The following is a 16,582-nucleotide window of genomic DNA, read 5'->3' as shown; positions in this document are numbered from 1 at the left end:
GTTTGAGTCAGCCAGAGGTTTGAGACTGGGATGAAGGTTCACATTCCAGCAAGACAATGACCCTAAACATACTGCTAAAGCTACACTGGAGTGGTTTAAAGGGAAACATTTAAATGGCTTGGAATGGCTTAGTCAAAGCCCAGACCTCAATCCAATTGAGAATCTGTAGCATAACTTGAAGATTGCTGTACACCAACGCAACCCATCTAACTTGAAGGAGTTGGAGCAGTTTTGCCTTGAGGAATGTGCAAAAATCCCAGTGTCTAGATGTGCTAAGCTAATAGAGACATACCCCAAGAGGCTTGCAGCTGTAATCGAATTACTTTTTTTTTTTTAATCTTATTGTTTGAAAACAACAATTTTCACCTTTAAAGTTGTAGGCATGTTGTGTAAATTAAATCCATTTTAATTCCAGCTTGTTATGCAACAAAACAGGACAAACACAAAGGGGGATGAATACCTTTTGTAACAGTGTGTGTGGTTTTTTTATATATATATATATATATATATATAAAATCTCATTATCTCTAGCCGCTTTATCCTTTTCACAGCCCTTGGAAAAAATGCTTCCAGCCTTACTTGTCCAATGGGAAAGCAGCACCCAAAACATACTTGCCCGAAAAACAGTTCCACTTGCCCAGAGATTTGATTTGATTTATTTTGGCGAGGACTGAATGCAGGGGTTTTTTTTGTTTGTTTGTTTTTTTAAATAGGTGAAGACGTATAATTATGATAAATTCACAAAACCATAACACCAATATACGCGGACAACTTCAGAAAGAAAAAAATTCTAGTAGCAGAGGAATTAATAATTTAGGGTATATTAAGCTGTGGAGAGTTTTGAAAGCGTATTATAATAATAATGCTGGAGCTTTGTTTCTGTTATCAAAGGAACACAGTCCTGTGCAAAATGTCACCGTGGAACCACAGTATAGAAATGAACCTACAGTTCAAGAGAGTTCTACACAAACACTGAATTACAACAGCTGCATGCATGTGAAATGGAAATAAATCAACTCGGGCAGGAAAAACCATTTTGGATAAAATTGTTACTGTCCGTTACACGCTGATCAACCTGTGTGACTCAGCTGTGCCTTTGAATCGAGAATTAATGAAAAGGGAACTGAACATTTAACCATTTATTGAAATTATTATTACAAGAATGATTTATAGTTGCTGTATGACTATATGGCTACAACTGAAATGTGCTGATTCTGTTAGCGTTTGTAATTATTGTACCATCCACTATTAGATAAAATTAAAATAAAATCTTACAATATTGTTTGAAAGTCTAGAGCAAGATTTTTTTTTTTTATTTTACAACTAGCACTTCAGATATTGTTTTAACAATAATAAGCATCACTATATAAATGAGAGAGTGCAGATAGCTGTGTAACTACATGTCCTTGGGGTTGATGAGACATGGAGGGGCAGTATTACCATCTTGCCCACAGTTTAGGTCAGAGCCCTTTGAGAGTAAATGCTTTGGCTTTTGCAACATTCTGTTCCCAAAAGCTGATGTCGGGGGGGGGGGGGGGGGGGAGTCTTTACACAAAGAAGGTTTTCTTGCTTCTGTAGTTTTTTAAAACTGTTCTTCCGTGTCAGGACTTTTCGGGAAAAAGAATGTATATTCCAACATGTAGCTAATGCTGGGCCACAAATCTGCACTGTCACTCCAGTTGTTTTGAGGAATTTTGTACGGATCATAACCGCTAATAAACTCTAATTTCTGTGTATATCTATCCTTTGCTTCTTTCTGACTAAGATTTGCCTAAGTAATCTGGTAGTAGAGCTTTATTTAGCTGTAGTTTTCTTCGGACAGTAGCAACAGATGCCAGACATCTCCACTTGGCTTCAGTATGTGAACAGCCAATCAGTGGGTCCCGTATGTGTTTACGATTTTTATGTCATGATTTACAACCAATGGGAGACACCCTTTGTCAGCTGTCCACCAATCACAGGCTCCCGTGCCACAATGGCGGTATGTTGATAAATATTTAGAAAATAAAAATATCGTTACGAAATATGAATTCATCAAAAACAATTTAAAAATCGTTATATAATATACCCAAGCATACTGGTTAGAGGTAAGGAACATTTTTATTCAGTAATATCATTTATTATTAACTCCAATCGTGATGTAAAAGTTCCAAGTTTGACACCTGCCTGCTTCAACCATACTGCTGGCATACAATGTCCTTGACCCTTGTCACCCTTAGCCAATTGGTATAATTATGTCATTTTGTGGACCCCTCTGAGCCGAGCTTTTCCAGTACCTCAAACACATGCATACTTTGACCAAAAACAAGGAAATTTTGAATAGTTTCCTCAAAATATTTTTGTACTTTTATATACTGTTGTGTTGATGAATAAAACTTTTTAATGTATTTCCCATGAAACGAGACGAGCTACTTTAGACTGGTTCCCTGCTCTCTTAGCGCCTGTGTGCCTGTGTTGCTTCAGTTCCCAGCACTAACTTTTTTGTCGTCCAATCAGACGATTACCATTAAAGTATTACTCGTCCTTGCACAGACTGTAGTTGTCTTGGACGATCGGACATGATGTTTTTTGAGCATTGTGTATATATAATATTAGATGGAGAGGACACTAATTGCTAAGTAGCAGCTACAACAAATTTTTGCCTTGTAAAAATGTGGCCCCTCCATCTTCGAAATCATACTGGTCTCTGTCAGTGGCGGCTGGTAGTCTTTCAAACGGGGGAGGCTGGTCGGTTATGATATTTCCAGATTTTAAAAGAAAAAACACATCCGTTTTGCCCATACTCTTGCCTCTGATCTGGCTGATTGTTGGCAGGGTCACAAACTGTGAAATAACAGGTTCTTTTGGCCCATTAGTCTACTGTCCAATATACATGATGGTGGTGTTGGGGGGGGTATTTTAACATTTTATATTTTAAAATTGTGGCATGTTGTTTAAAAAGTGATCATTATTGAAATGATCTTTGTCAGGAACCTCAGCATTCAATGACACTTTCCCTATATTTTACTTATTTTGACTGAGAAATGTTTTATTGACAATTTTGATAACCCTTCACTTTTAATCCAGGTCTGTAGTGTGAAATGTTCTCGGCTGTGTTTTTGTTTAAAAATGTTTTCCAAATTGTAGCTGTGTTTAATTTATATCCAGAGAAATATATATTCCAATATAATATACTCAGCATAAACATTTTAAATAGATTCTATATTTTTGGTCCATCCATGACATATTACTAAAGTAGCCTATTTACTGTTGTTGATGTGGGTCACTTGCTGCTAGCCAATTCACTTTCTCATACCAGGAGAGCTGAAAGGAACGAGTATTATTCCCTACCTTTTTCACCAAGTCAATTTGAGGCGTTGGTCTACCCTGCTCTTTGACTTTAATTTTTTCCTCGAAAGGAAGACTGGCAAATGGCTTCGCCAAAATTAAATCAGCAATGCTTGGCATCCGTGCGCAGCTTTCTTGCTAGCTAACTAGCCCCCTCAAGTTCAGTCACTCAAATAAACGAAATTTCTGGAACTAAGAAAGCAAACTTGACAACACTATATTTACACTTTATTTACAATGAAAATATATACAAACTAAAAAAGCTGGTAGAAACCGTATGTAATGAATGAAATTGAAATGTAAGCTGATCTCTTACAATACACCACAGCACTTCCGATTCCGCATGGGACTGAACTGAAATTCACCGCTGCCTGTCTATAGTTGAAACGAGCTGTCAATCAAAGAAAATATCCGGCCGCTTTCACCAATCACCAGTCTCCTCGCGGAAACTGCCATGTCCCTCCCATGTGAGGCTCGGAGTCCGTAGGCGGGCATTTTCGCAGTATTTGTCCAATAACCGTCTTGCATTTTGAGATTGAAAAGCGCATAGCTCCCAAATGCCGTTGAAGTCCACCAAGGCTGGGAGTCCGTGAGACTCCGTGGGCGGGCATTTTCGCAGTATTTGTCCAATAACCGTCTTGCCTTTTGAGATTGAAAGCGCATAGCTCCCAATGCCATTGAAGTGCACGGAGTCTGGGCTGCATCGCGCTGTCACGAGGGGGAAAAGCTCACGCACACATTAGGCGAACTGGGGAAAGTTATAACGGAATGATTGCACACTGTAGTTGGGTTGAGCACATATATTTCTGTGATTCGATGTTCGTCATTTTTAGAGGAGGCTGAGCCTCCCTCGTTGTCTTAGAGCAATCGCCCGTGGTCTCTGTGGTGACGTTTCATTGTTCCTCTTCTGATGACCATTGTAAACTTGGGTGCACTTCATATTTGAAGCAGACAGGTGACATTATGTAATCTAGGATTGTATTGTAGTCATGTAACGTATTGTTTAAAACAGTCATCACTTGCAGCTGTCTTAGAATCTTTTTACAGGTCTTCTGAATCTGCATTCATATGTTTACAAATTTTGTCGTGCTGGCATTATAAGCAGAAGTCCTAGCGTCTATGGGTGCTCTGCTATGGCACTTGGTCTGGCAATACAGGAGCCACTAGATGACATTTTTCTGCTTTTTCAGTTAAAGCAGCAGTTAGACTAAAATCAGACTAAATTCATGTGGGACATTAAATTCAGTTTGCTGAAGGAGCAATTCTTGGTACATCTCTCACAAGAATATCCTCAAAGACAGGTACGAAAAAGTGAATGTTAGAACAACAAAAAACGAAACCTATTGGCCAGACAACCTCTGCCTCGCTTTTGTCTTGGTACGTATCTTAAAACTAATTAGCCATCACATCCCTCACCGTTTGCTAGGATTTTTGTTGTAAAATTATTTTTTGTTTTTCTGTCGACTAGGATTTTCTCGTTAGAAATATAAGTTAATGAATTGATTTCATGGTTACTGTGAAAAGGTTAACTGACACATAACTAATTTGACCTGTGTACTAAAGAACAGCAATGATTATCATTCATCAAAGTTATGAGAATGCTGCTCTAAATGTTTCTCTTTTACATCCCTACTTTTTGCCTTAGCTTCATGTTCCAAGTAAAGGTTGGGGACAGTCTTTACCCAGAGGCATCAGCACCCAGTAAGAAGACAGCACGGCAACTGGCAGCGGAGGAAGCTGTGAAGGCTCTTATAGCAGAAGGTCACCTGCAGCTCAACAAGGTATAAAGAGCAATATCTTTATATGGATATGTATGACCTGGAGGAGATGAGCGTGAGAGTCAACTAAATGGGTTTTTAATCAAGTTAGGTTAGGATAGCTATACTGTGTAAACTAACTTTGGAAGTTCTTGTAAATTAGAAGAGCAAGAAGGCATTAAAATATGAACAAATGCATGTTTTCATTAGTAATCAGTGGTTGCCTAGTAGTTTAAAATTGAATTCAGCTCAATTCCACATGCAAGGAAGGTTTCTTCAAGGATTGGTGGTTTAGAATTATACTGAAGAAACCAGTAAAAATTTATGAATAGTAGAGAAATACACCTGCTGTTTCATTCACACACTTGGCTCTGTTTATGCCAGCCGCAGCACATGTTTTGTCCACTTGGCGAGGGTGATTTGCCCCCAGCAATGCCCCCATGCCCGTCACTGCCCCCACTGACAGCAGCTGAGCTCCAGGCAGCACATGAGGCTGGGGTAGGTGACCTGATCAACCACCTAAATAACAATGCTGTGTCGGGCCTGCTGGAGTATGCACGCTCGCGAGGCTTTGCTGCTGAGATCCGTCTAGTGGGCCAGTCAGGACCCGCACATGAGCCACGGTACTCACTCACTCACTCACTCACACATACCCACAGATCCACTCACTATCGCACTCCAGTTGCTAGTTAATCAGGTACCTCTAGCTCGTACTGACCTTCATTTGCTAATTTATTAACGACACCTACCATACTGCAAGTGCACTTTATAGGTATTAAGCTTTTGACTCCTCTTTCTGTAAGTTTGTCACACATTTAATATACAAATTTCATTTGTTATATATTTAAGGAATTTCCCCTTGAAATATACGCTTCAAATATGTACATAATAAAATGAATATTTTATTATTATTAATGCTACGCATCACCTCATTGTATTGAATACTTGTACATCTGTGTCTGCAAGAAAAAGACTTTTGCATTATTGAGAGCACTGATTGATTCCATATCATGGGGGGCAAATTCCTATTTATACTCCATGAACTTCCCTGGATGTAACTTGTTGAATTTTATGCGCATTATCTCTGTCTCATAGCTTTACCTATCAGGCTAAGCTGGGAGGTCGCTGGTTTCCTGCCGTGTGTGCCAGCAATAAAAAGCAGGGCAAGCAGGAAGCAGCCGATGCAGCTCTCCGAGTGTTGATAGGAGAGGCAGAAAAGGCGGCACGTACCGGGGAGCTCACGGCAGAGGTATCCATCGTCTCATAAGTAAATATAGTTAATGAGTTCTGTGAAATGTAGTGTGATACATTTTATCACAATTTGTTTGTGTGTGTGGTACAGTTGCCAGTGTCGGGTAGCACAGTGCACGACCAGTTTGCCATGCTGAGTCACCAGCGTTTCAATGCACTCACTGCTCGCATTCAGCACAGCCTTTTGGGTAGGAAAATCCTTGCCACGATCATCATGAAGAGAGGTGCTGACAGCCTCGGCACAGTCGTCAGCCTTGGGACAGGTATGTATCACATACACGCGCATCACTTTTATAAGAGGAGCTGATAGACAGGCCGCATCTGGCCTCTCGGCTGATGCTGATACTCCAACACATGCACCTATACTCCATAGTATATTTGTAATAAAACTTTTCCAAAGCATATCTTTGCACATATGGGTAAGTATGGGTGCAATAGCAAAATTCTTGGCTGTTTTTGTCTGAATAGTAGTACAGCATTTTACAGTTTATGCAGCAATCCTACTTGAGCTTCATCTGACACGTCTGAAGGGACAACGTAGAGTTATCCGGTTTCCCACTGTCTGTGCATCCTGACATCAAAAATTCATGCAGTCCATGAGCTTTGCTTGTTGAGTTTAGAATTGTTTATTGCATCTTCCCTTGCCACCTTTTTTCCTGCAAATATGATGGATACGTGGTGCCCTCTTGTGTTGATCTAATTCATGAATCATGAACTGTTCATTTAGGTTGTGACAATGATAAACTAAACAGTTCCATGGTTATTGATAGTCATTAGAATAACAGTTGATTGTATTAACTTCAAACGACATGTTGTGTTGATGTTACTGCTCTACCACTCCAGGAAATCGCTGTGTTAAAGGAGAGGAACTGAGTCTTAAAGGTGATACCGTTAACGACTGCCATGCTGAAATCATTTCCAGAAGAGGCTTCATCCGGTATCACTTTACATCGGCACTCTTCCAAGATGCATTTTGTCCATTTCAATATTAGCCTTGATGGAGTCTTATTTCATTCTCATAAATATATTAACGAGTGAAGTAAATTTATATGTGCCGCAGCTTTAGCTCTGAGTCGTCTGAGATTCTATAGCCTGTCTGCCCTCAGCTCCGGCAGCCACCCATCTCTTTTTCCCTTTTATCTCTCTCTCTCTCTCCCTCGTATAGCTTTTTGTACAATGAGTTGATGAAGCACTGGGAAAGTCCTGGAGAGGACAACATATTTCAGGTTGCGGAGGATGGTTTGCTCAAGATCAAAGATGATATCACATTCCATCTGTACATCAGGTAAGATGTGCATTAGCAAAGGAACCACTGCTAACAAGCATATACAGTGGTGCTTGAAAGTTTATGAACCCTTTAGAATTTTCTATATTTCTACATAAATATGACCTAAAACATCATCAGATTTTCACACAAGTCCTAAAAGTAGATAAAGAGAACCCAGTTAAACAAATGAGACAAAAATATTATACTTGGTCATTTACTTATTGAGGAAAATGATCCAATATTACATATCTGTGAGTGGCAAAAGTATGTGAAGCTCTACGATCAGCAGTTAATTTGAAGGTGAAATTAGTCAGGTGTTTTTGATCAATGGGATGACAATCGGGTGTGAGTGGGCACCCTGTTTAATTTAAAGAACAGGGATCTATCAAAGTCTAATCATCACAACACATGTTTGTGGAAATGTATCATGGCACAAACAAAGGAGATTTCTGAGGACCTCAGAAAAAGTGTTGTTGATGCCCATCAGGCTGGAAAAGGTTACAAAACCATCTCTAAAGAGTTTGGACTCCACCAATCCACAGTCAGACAGATTGCATACAAATAGAGGAAATTCAAGACCATTGTTACCCTCCCCAGGAGTGGTCGACCAACAAAGATCACTCCAAAAGCAAGGCGTGCAATAGTTGGCGAGGTCACAAAGGACCACAGGGTAACTTCTAAGCAACTGAAGGCCTCTCTCACATTGGCTAATGTTCATGAGTCCACAGGAGAACACTGAACATTGTGTGCATGGCAGGGTTGCAAGGAGAAAGCCACTGCTCTCCAAAAAGAACATTGCTGCTCGTCTGCAGTTTGCTAAGATCATGTGGACAAGCCAGAAGGCTATTGGAAAAATGTTTTGTGGATGGATGAGACCAAAATAGAATTTTTTGGTTTAAATGAGAAGCATTATGTTTGGAGAAAGGAAAACACTGCATTCCAGCATAAGAACCTTGTCCCATCTGTGAAACATGGTGGTGGTAGTATCATGGTTTCATGGATTAAAGTTTTCCGTCGCTACGACGGATTTCCGTCAACTGGGAGCGCTAAAGGTCAATAATGAGTGATGCAGATCCGAGGAAGAAAAAAAAGGGGGGGGTAGGCCCATAGGTCTGACACCGATGTGATTTAGAACTTCACCAAGCTGCTGTGATTACCTGTTGTTGAACCCTTTCTTGTGCTATGTTTGAGTATATGTAAAGGAATAAGTTGTTGCGCTTGATAGGCATAAATAAATAAATACAGCCTCCGCTACTGTCTAGTCCCAGAGAGGCTCGGCGTAGGCCACTGATGAAACTATTTGGCTGTCCTACTACTAGGCAACTAGGTTACTTGTCTACTACTAATACTAGGCCTTTTGTAATAGTAGTAATAATGATATTTGCCTATTGAAAGGTGATCAGGTGAAAAAGTTGAAGCTGCAGCAAGACCTATGCTATTAAGCCTTTTGTAGGTTAAACAGGCTTCGGCAGACAACGTTCTGGAAAGGCTGTATTTTTCTTTGGTTTGATTAGCCTACGATTTAATCTTTAAACATTATGGTTTCAGCAGTTCGCTTAAACATTGGAGGCTGCAGAGTCGGGCTGCAAGATTTCCCGACACTTGTTTAAGATGCCAAACTTCATAGTAAGGAGAAAATAATTCCACAGTATTTAGTGCCTCGTCAGTCTCAAAAATTAATAGTGAAGGACCAACGCGAATTAAGTCCCAAACATCTCATAGGCCTCATCTCATTATCTCTAGCCGCTTTATCCTTCTACAGGGTCGCAGGCAAGCTGGAGCCTATCCCAGCTGACTACGGGCGAAAGGCGGGGTACACCCTGGACAAGTCGCCAGGTCATCGCAGGGCTGACACATAGACACAGACAACCATTCACATTCACACCTACGGTCAATTTAGAGTCACCAGTTAACCTAACCTGCATGTCTTTGGACTGTGGGGGAAACCGGAGCACCCGGAGGAAACCCACGTGGACACGGGGAGGACATGCAGACTCCACACAGAAAGGCCCTCGCCGGCCCCGGGGCTCGAACCCAGGACCTTCTTGCTGTGAGGCGACAGCGCTAACCACTGCACCACCGTGCCGCCCTCTCGTAGGCCTATATTTTACATTTTCAAAAAAGTCCGGAATTGGAAGTCAGTCAGTGGAGTGTAATGAAGTGTCTCATTCACTAGGCACAAAAGGTCGGAAAACAGTGGAGAAAACAGCTATTGCTTAAATAGGCTACTAATGTTTTACATTAGTAATTTAATGTATGTGACAAATTCATTGATTAAATAGATAAAGAAGTGAATACTCGGAAGCTCAAAATTCAGGAAAGTGGCTCCGGTGTCGCAAGTGCACAAGAACAGTTATTTGAAAGTTAACCTAATGAATTTGTGCGTGCACGTGCGATTTCATGAAGAACCGGGACAATTGGCATTCGGTGAAAGATTCACACTTATGACTCATTATATTCGCGCGCGCCCTCTCGCCCACTGCTGCTTCGTTTTCCCGATTTACACGTGTGTCTGAAGATGGAGTTTTCAGAAATCTCCACTCTGCCCCGAGTTTGCGAAAGTAGCTGTTTTCAGTGACTGAAACCTCCGTATAGATGTGAATGAGAGGTGCAACCGAATAAATAAATATGCGTCTTTTTTATCCGGCTACATGTAGCCTATCACTGCGCAAAGCCTCTAATGTTGAAATAGTAGTAATATTTGTTAAAATAATAGTAGGCTAATTTCCACATTAATTGGTAAAATGGCACAAGGGATGTGATGGGGGGGATGGCTGTTTTATAAGGGGGATGATTTGAGATTTTTATTTCATAAGGGGGATGCATCCCCCCCCCCCAAACTCGAGTACTGCGTATAAGGCCACCGAATAAAGGCCCTTTGATTTCCATCACTAGAGTGCGTCAAATTACTTTCGGTTTTGCCAGCATGGACGCGCTTCTTTAAATGAAGGCACAGATGTGTCAGACATCGACAAAACGGTAAAGAATAAGTGGAGATGGGCTTGGCGAAATGAAATGGGCGATAATGGCAAGCCATTTAGTTCATGGTGCAAAAAGATGAAAATGGCAGGTGTGTGCTTCTGTGTAGTTTGCCATAAAAAAAAAAGTCTATGGAAGCAATGGCAAAAAACTAGATACCTTTGGCTTCACTGCGAAGAAGCAGAAAAAGTGAACTTTCACTTTACTTTTCTTGTTTCCTGGTTTTATGTCAACAGATTTTCTTATTTTTCTTTCTGTTCCACTCTTTTGAAAGCATGGTTCAAGTTCGACTGCACTTGCACTTTTCTCTTAACCACTGTTGTGCATTACTAAAGTATTGTTGAAATAAATTTGCACTTTGCGCTGAAAATTTGATGTTTCATCATTTATAGCCAGTAATAACAATGGTAAAGTCTTGCCTTAGCTTTAGTCATTGTTAAAATTACGTAAAGGCCGAGGGGATAATGGACAACACGGCGTTTAAAATTTGACACATCGCTGACGTGGTAGGGGCCAACAACATGGAGCTTTTTTTTTCAGTCAGATTTTTTTTTTTTTGCTTTAATCCATGTGGTTTGAGCCTGTTTTGCTGCATCTGGGCCAGGACGGCTTGCCATCATTGATGGAACAATGAATTCTGAATTATACCAGCAAATTCTAAAGGACAATGTCAGGACATTTGTCCATGAACTGAATCTCAAAATAAGTTGGGTCATGCAGCAAGACAACGACCCTAAGCACACAAGTCGTTCTACCAAAGAATGGTTAAAGAAGAATAAAGTTAATGTTTTGGAATGGCCAAGTCAAAGTCCTGACCTTAATCCAGTCGAAATGTTATGGAAGGACCTGAAGCGAGCAGTTCATGTGAGAAAATCCACCAACATCCCAGAGTTGAAGCCGTTCTGTATGGAGGAATGGGCTAAAATTCCTCCAAGCTGGTGTGCAGGACTGATCAACAGTTACCGGAAACGTTTAGTTGCAGTTATTCCTGCACAAGGGGGTCACACCAGATACTGAAAGCAAAGGTTCACATACTTTTGCCACTCACAGATATGTAATATTGGATCATTTCCTCAATAAATAATTGACCAAGTATAATATTCTTGTCTCATTTGTTTAACTGGCTTCTCTTTGTCTACTTTTAGGACTTGTGTGAAAATCTGATGATGTTTTAGGTCATATTTATGCAGAAATATAGAAAATTCTAAAGGGTTCACAAACTTTCAAGCACCACTGTACAATCTGGAACATTCCCTTTCTCATTAAATCTCATTTACAGATAATAGCCTGCATCTTGGTTACAGATAATAGTCCAGAATAGTCTATTACTACTAATTACATGGTGTTGGTCTGCATTTCTTTCAGCACTGCTCCATGTGGGGATGGTGCACTTTTCGATAAATCGTGCAGTGAGTTAGCGGAGGTCACCGGATCGGATCACATGCCCCTGTTTGAGAATGTTAAACAGGGCAAGCTCAGGACCAAAGTGGAAAACGGTGAGCCCTCCTCTCATTTGTAAAACCAGTGATGTCTCATGACGATTAGGTCGCATCTCATAACTGTTTGGAAGCAAGTGGCATTGTATAGTCTCTAATGTAGTTACTTATGAGCCCTAATTCATTTTCAGAAGCTGAATGCTTGCCTATCAGTCTTACTTAAGGGTTAATTAGTTTATGCTGAGGTCATAAAGCTGGTCTGGGTTTTTAGTGTCAGCAGGAGAATTAATTGGGTCATGATGTGGGAACACACCCACATTTAAGCTGGATGTGGAATATTGACTGCTGTTTCAAAAATGACTACTTTCCATAAATATAGCAGGACTTAGCTTAATCTGAGTTAATTCTTATTTCTTTTATTTTTTTTATTACTCATGTTCTCTCCTTGCTGTCGTGGCTTTATTTTTTTTTTTTGTTTTTTTTTTTAAACTCTGTACTATAATGTTGTGTCTCCCCCCCGTCCCAGGTGAGGGTACCATCCCAGTGGAGTCAAGTGCCATTGTGCCCACTTGGGATGGCATCCAACATGGCGAGCGCCTCAGAACCATGAGCTGCAGCGACAAGATCCTGCGCTGGAATGTGCTGGGCCTGCAGGGGGCTCTGCTCAGCCACTTCATACACCCTGTGTACCTTCAGTCCATCACCTTGGGTAAGTACAGATGCACACAGACTCAAACCTTCTCAAACCAATTCTGAAAATTATCTGACGGTGTTCATATGGGGTCCCCCCCCCCCCCAGGGTACCTGTACAACCATGGTCATTTGACTCGAGCTGTGTGTTGCCGGTTGGCTAGAGATGGCAGCCAGTTAACTAACAGTTTGCCTCCTCACTTTACACTTCGCCACCCTGAGGTACACACACACACAGCATTTTTGTACAAAACTTCTGAAGTCTTTTATTTGTGACTAATTTTCAACAGGTGGGATTAATTGAGACCTTCGTGTAAAGTGAAACTTTTTTAATAATTAAACAAATGCTGTCTTGTCTGTGGGCACGTAGGTTGGCAGAGTGAGTGTGTATGACTCAACACGTCACACGGGAAAGACCAAGGAGTCCAGTGTGAACTGGAGCCTGCCAGACAAGCTCAAAGTGGAGGTACTTGATGGCACCAAGGGCAAAGTGGATGGGTAAGCGACCGGCCAGTCATACAATCTGCTCTATTGAGGAGCCAATGGAAGTTAAGTGCATCATGCAAACGGCCAATAGGGCAGAAGCACAGATGTAACAAATCCATCTGTTCAGACAGCTTAGTTGGCACAATGTATCCTGAAGACTCTTAAAAACTTTTTTCTTGTGTTCTTAATAGCCACAAGAACAATAATAATGTCTCACTTTTTTTTAAATATAATTTTATTCTTTTCATCTTATTGTCTCCCTGCACAGTCCAAAGCTAGAGGTGTCCCGCGTCTCCAAGTCCAACCTGTTCCGTCTTTTCCGGGAAGTGTGCAGGCAGGCCGGCCGGAGCGACCTGTTGGCGCTGACCTCTTACGCCCATACCAAGATGGCCGCCACTTCTTACCAGGTGGCCAAGGAGCAGTTCTTTAAGGCTCTGGGCCAGCTGGGTTACGGAACCTGGATTGGCAGACCACAGGAGGAGAAGAGCTTTGAAGCGGGGGAAACTGAAGCTCAGAGCTTCCTTACAGCTCCGTAAGGACAAAAGGAGGGTGGGAGGAGGGAAGGAGAGTGGAGGATAAGCGTATGCAGCTATTAGAATCTTGCATTTGGTTGGAGAAAGAGGACAAAGGAGAGAGACAACTTGGGACAGAGAGAGAGAAAGAGAAAGGGCTGAAGATCTGGTTTGGATCATTCCACCTCAGCCTGGAATGGAAAGAGAGAGAAACCTGAGCCATAAAAAAAGCCAGCTCATGTTTAAGAATGATTGATTGATGTATGTGGAATCCCCTTGAAACTGTTCTGCACCAAGAACCAACTGAAGCACTGATGTTCATATTCTCTCTCTCTCTCTCTCTCTCTCTCTCTCTCTCTCTCTCTCATGGGGGGGTGTATATGAGGAGATTAAATGAGAGGCTGTTATTTCTTTAACATCAATCTTGCCTGCTAATAACAGCTGCATTAATTGTACACCATTATAGATATTATATTACAAACTAACACAAAAGGATGCGGTTAGTGCCACGTCTCCCTTCACAGCAATTAATGGGCTTTTGCACAGCTCTGTCATGTGCGCTCTCTCTCTCTCTCTCTCTCTCTCTCACATACTCTCGCTCTCACCTACAGAGTACTTGTTTCTGGTTGAGGTTGAAACTTTGGAACAAGGAGCTTCATTATTTTCCCTTTTAATAACCATATACATCAGTCTTCTGCACATTTCATTCACATTCCCTCAATTATTGACCGACTTATTAAATTTTAAATGACATAACTACAGTGGGTCTAGATGGCCAGTTGGTTCACTCTACACCCCACACCCTCGCCCACCATCCCATAATGCTATATAATATTTTTTCTTTTCACATGGTCTCTTTAGCTCTGCCTGTGGGGTGAGCACTGCTAAACTAATTTGAATAGCTTCTACACATAGATTTGACCAAATGTATACATAATGTACATACAGATACATACACTCACAAATGTATATAAGGTCTCTTCACAGTGTGTGTGAGTTTATATACATGTGTGTGTTTATGTATATGTATATATTGTATGTATATATTTTATAGAGTTTCATAAATTTGTGTTGCAGTTGACCAATGTTGATGGATGTGGTGCAGAAACTTTTGGGATAGTTCAATAGCGTCATCCCTCCATACACAGACATTTGTCATGTCCCACGTTCTGTTTTGTCAGAGATGCAGTTCAAATGTACCTTCACAGCTTCTGTGAGCGAGCGTGTGTGTGTGTTCAATGTGTATTATGTCTGTTTCCCTTTTTTTATTCAGTCTCAGTAAGAAGAGACGCCTGTGCTCTTGCTGTGACTTTCTTGAGTGGAAATAATTTTAACTTCTTAAATATTCAAACCAGAAAAACACTTTTAGTTTTGACTCTTGGTTTTTAAGTTGACTAGCATCTGATAAATCTTGTCCTTTCTTTCAAAATAAATTCAGTTCTGTCAGTACTTGGGAGTTTGGTTTTCTCTGTGTAAAAATGTTGACTGGATTTTAATGCCTCATTCTTTAGCATTACAGACAGTTCCATGCCCTACATTCCTGTGTCGTCTTTGTGCCAATGGTGTGAATTTATTTATTTATTCCCCCCCCAGCACATTTCAATTATTAGATATCATCTGTCGTTTAGAGCAGCTGCTTATGGCTAACAGCTGAATTGGGTGTGGAGGCAAAAAAGTCTTGGCAGTCAATATAATGATTCAAATTACAGCACACATTCACACAATTTAATTGTCTGCTGAAAAAGTGTCTACAATAAATCATCCAAACATGTTTAAAACTTTACTGGGTGTTTGTTCTGTTTCCCATGAAAACCCCCCCATTTGGTTGTGACTAATTTTATGTACTGCCCTTCGTTTACATTTATGCACCATAAACCAATTTCCCTTTCAGGATCAATAAAGCATCCACACACAGGCCAGTTAAGGCCTTGCTGATTTGAATTATGCCTTTGTAAAGACAGTGAGTGGATGTGGTTTCTCACATTTCTCTAAATATCGAATTTTTTAAACCCACATAAGTAGCTCTGGTTTGCGAATGAAGCAGAGACAACATCCTGCTGGTCTGACTGTCTGGGCTGAGTTAGTGCAAGATGGTTGAAGTTCAAACTCATTTATAGCCTACATACACTTAGCGATTCCACAGTAGGTGCATTATCATGTCCACTTTATCTCACGCAAGGCTCTTATAAGGCAAAGTGGAGGCACAAATACTGATGGAGAGAGTGAAATATGAAATATGGGTCTCCTCCAGCAGCTGTGTAAAAGGGTCAATCGATGCCTCAAAATGAGAATAAATGGGCTTGTTTGTGTAGTCTCTCATTCCCTTTGCCTTTTCCTCTGGTGTGGGATGATGAGACAGCAAAGAAGGAAGGTGGAAAAGGGAAGATGGATGTGAGTGAATTCTGCAACAAGTTCATTATTGGGTAGCTATTAGCTGACTGAAGCCAATACTGGAAACAGTGCTGAACCAAAAACAATTAGTTGCACACAACACAGTTTACAGTGTCACTTCATTTTATTCTTTTATAGATTGGTTCACAAAGTGTTTCCAATTTCAAGCAGATTGACAAGTGCATTAATATGATGTGAAGTGTGTGTTCATGTGAGAGACACATGAAGCACACATAATGACCTCTACGGGCTTTCCCATGAAAACCTACACACCAACTGTCACAGCACAAATGTTATGCTGTATTTATAACTCTGGGAATAGTCAGTACTTTACATAAGATTAAATGGTGCACATATTCCAAGCATACATATGTGCTTTCATATATATATATTTATATATTTAAGTACATAATATATGGCAGCTTAAGGCAGTCAGAGGCTGTCATATTATTATGAGCAAAAAGTCATTAAAGAAAAAGTATGCAG

The 16,582-nt window shown here is 40.7% G+C and overlaps 1 protein-coding gene across 1 annotated transcript in view; it reads left to right on the top strand.

Annotated features, from left to right (window-relative positions):
• Positions 1-15,488, top strand: part of adar (adenosine deaminase RNA specific) — a 42,956-nt gene extending 27,468 nt beyond the window's left edge. Inside the window, exons 5-15 of the mRNA XM_060921449.1 lie at positions 4,973-5,108; positions 5,469-5,707; positions 6,180-6,333; positions 6,427-6,598; positions 7,179-7,272; positions 7,501-7,620; positions 11,947-12,077; positions 12,544-12,726; positions 12,817-12,929; positions 13,078-13,205; positions 13,462-15,488. Of these exons, the coding sequence (XP_060777432.1) occupies positions 4,973-5,108; positions 5,469-5,707; positions 6,180-6,333; positions 6,427-6,598; positions 7,179-7,272; positions 7,501-7,620; positions 11,947-12,077; positions 12,544-12,726; positions 12,817-12,929; positions 13,078-13,205; positions 13,462-13,729 (1,738 nt within the window). The 3' untranslated portion in view covers positions 13,730-15,488. The remainder of the gene's footprint in view (positions 1-4,972; positions 5,109-5,468; positions 5,708-6,179; positions 6,334-6,426; positions 6,599-7,178; positions 7,273-7,500; positions 7,621-11,946; positions 12,078-12,543; positions 12,727-12,816; positions 12,930-13,077; positions 13,206-13,461) is intronic.
• The last annotated feature ends 1,094 nt before the right edge of the window (positions 15,489-16,582 follow it).

Source organism: Neoarius graeffei, chromosome 5 (genome assembly GCF_027579695.1).
Source record: "Neoarius graeffei isolate fNeoGra1 chromosome 5, fNeoGra1.pri, whole genome shotgun sequence".
Lineage (NCBI taxonomy): Eukaryota > Metazoa > Chordata > Actinopteri > Siluriformes > Ariidae > Neoarius > Neoarius graeffei.
This window is presented reverse-complemented; position numbering and strand designations above follow the sequence as displayed.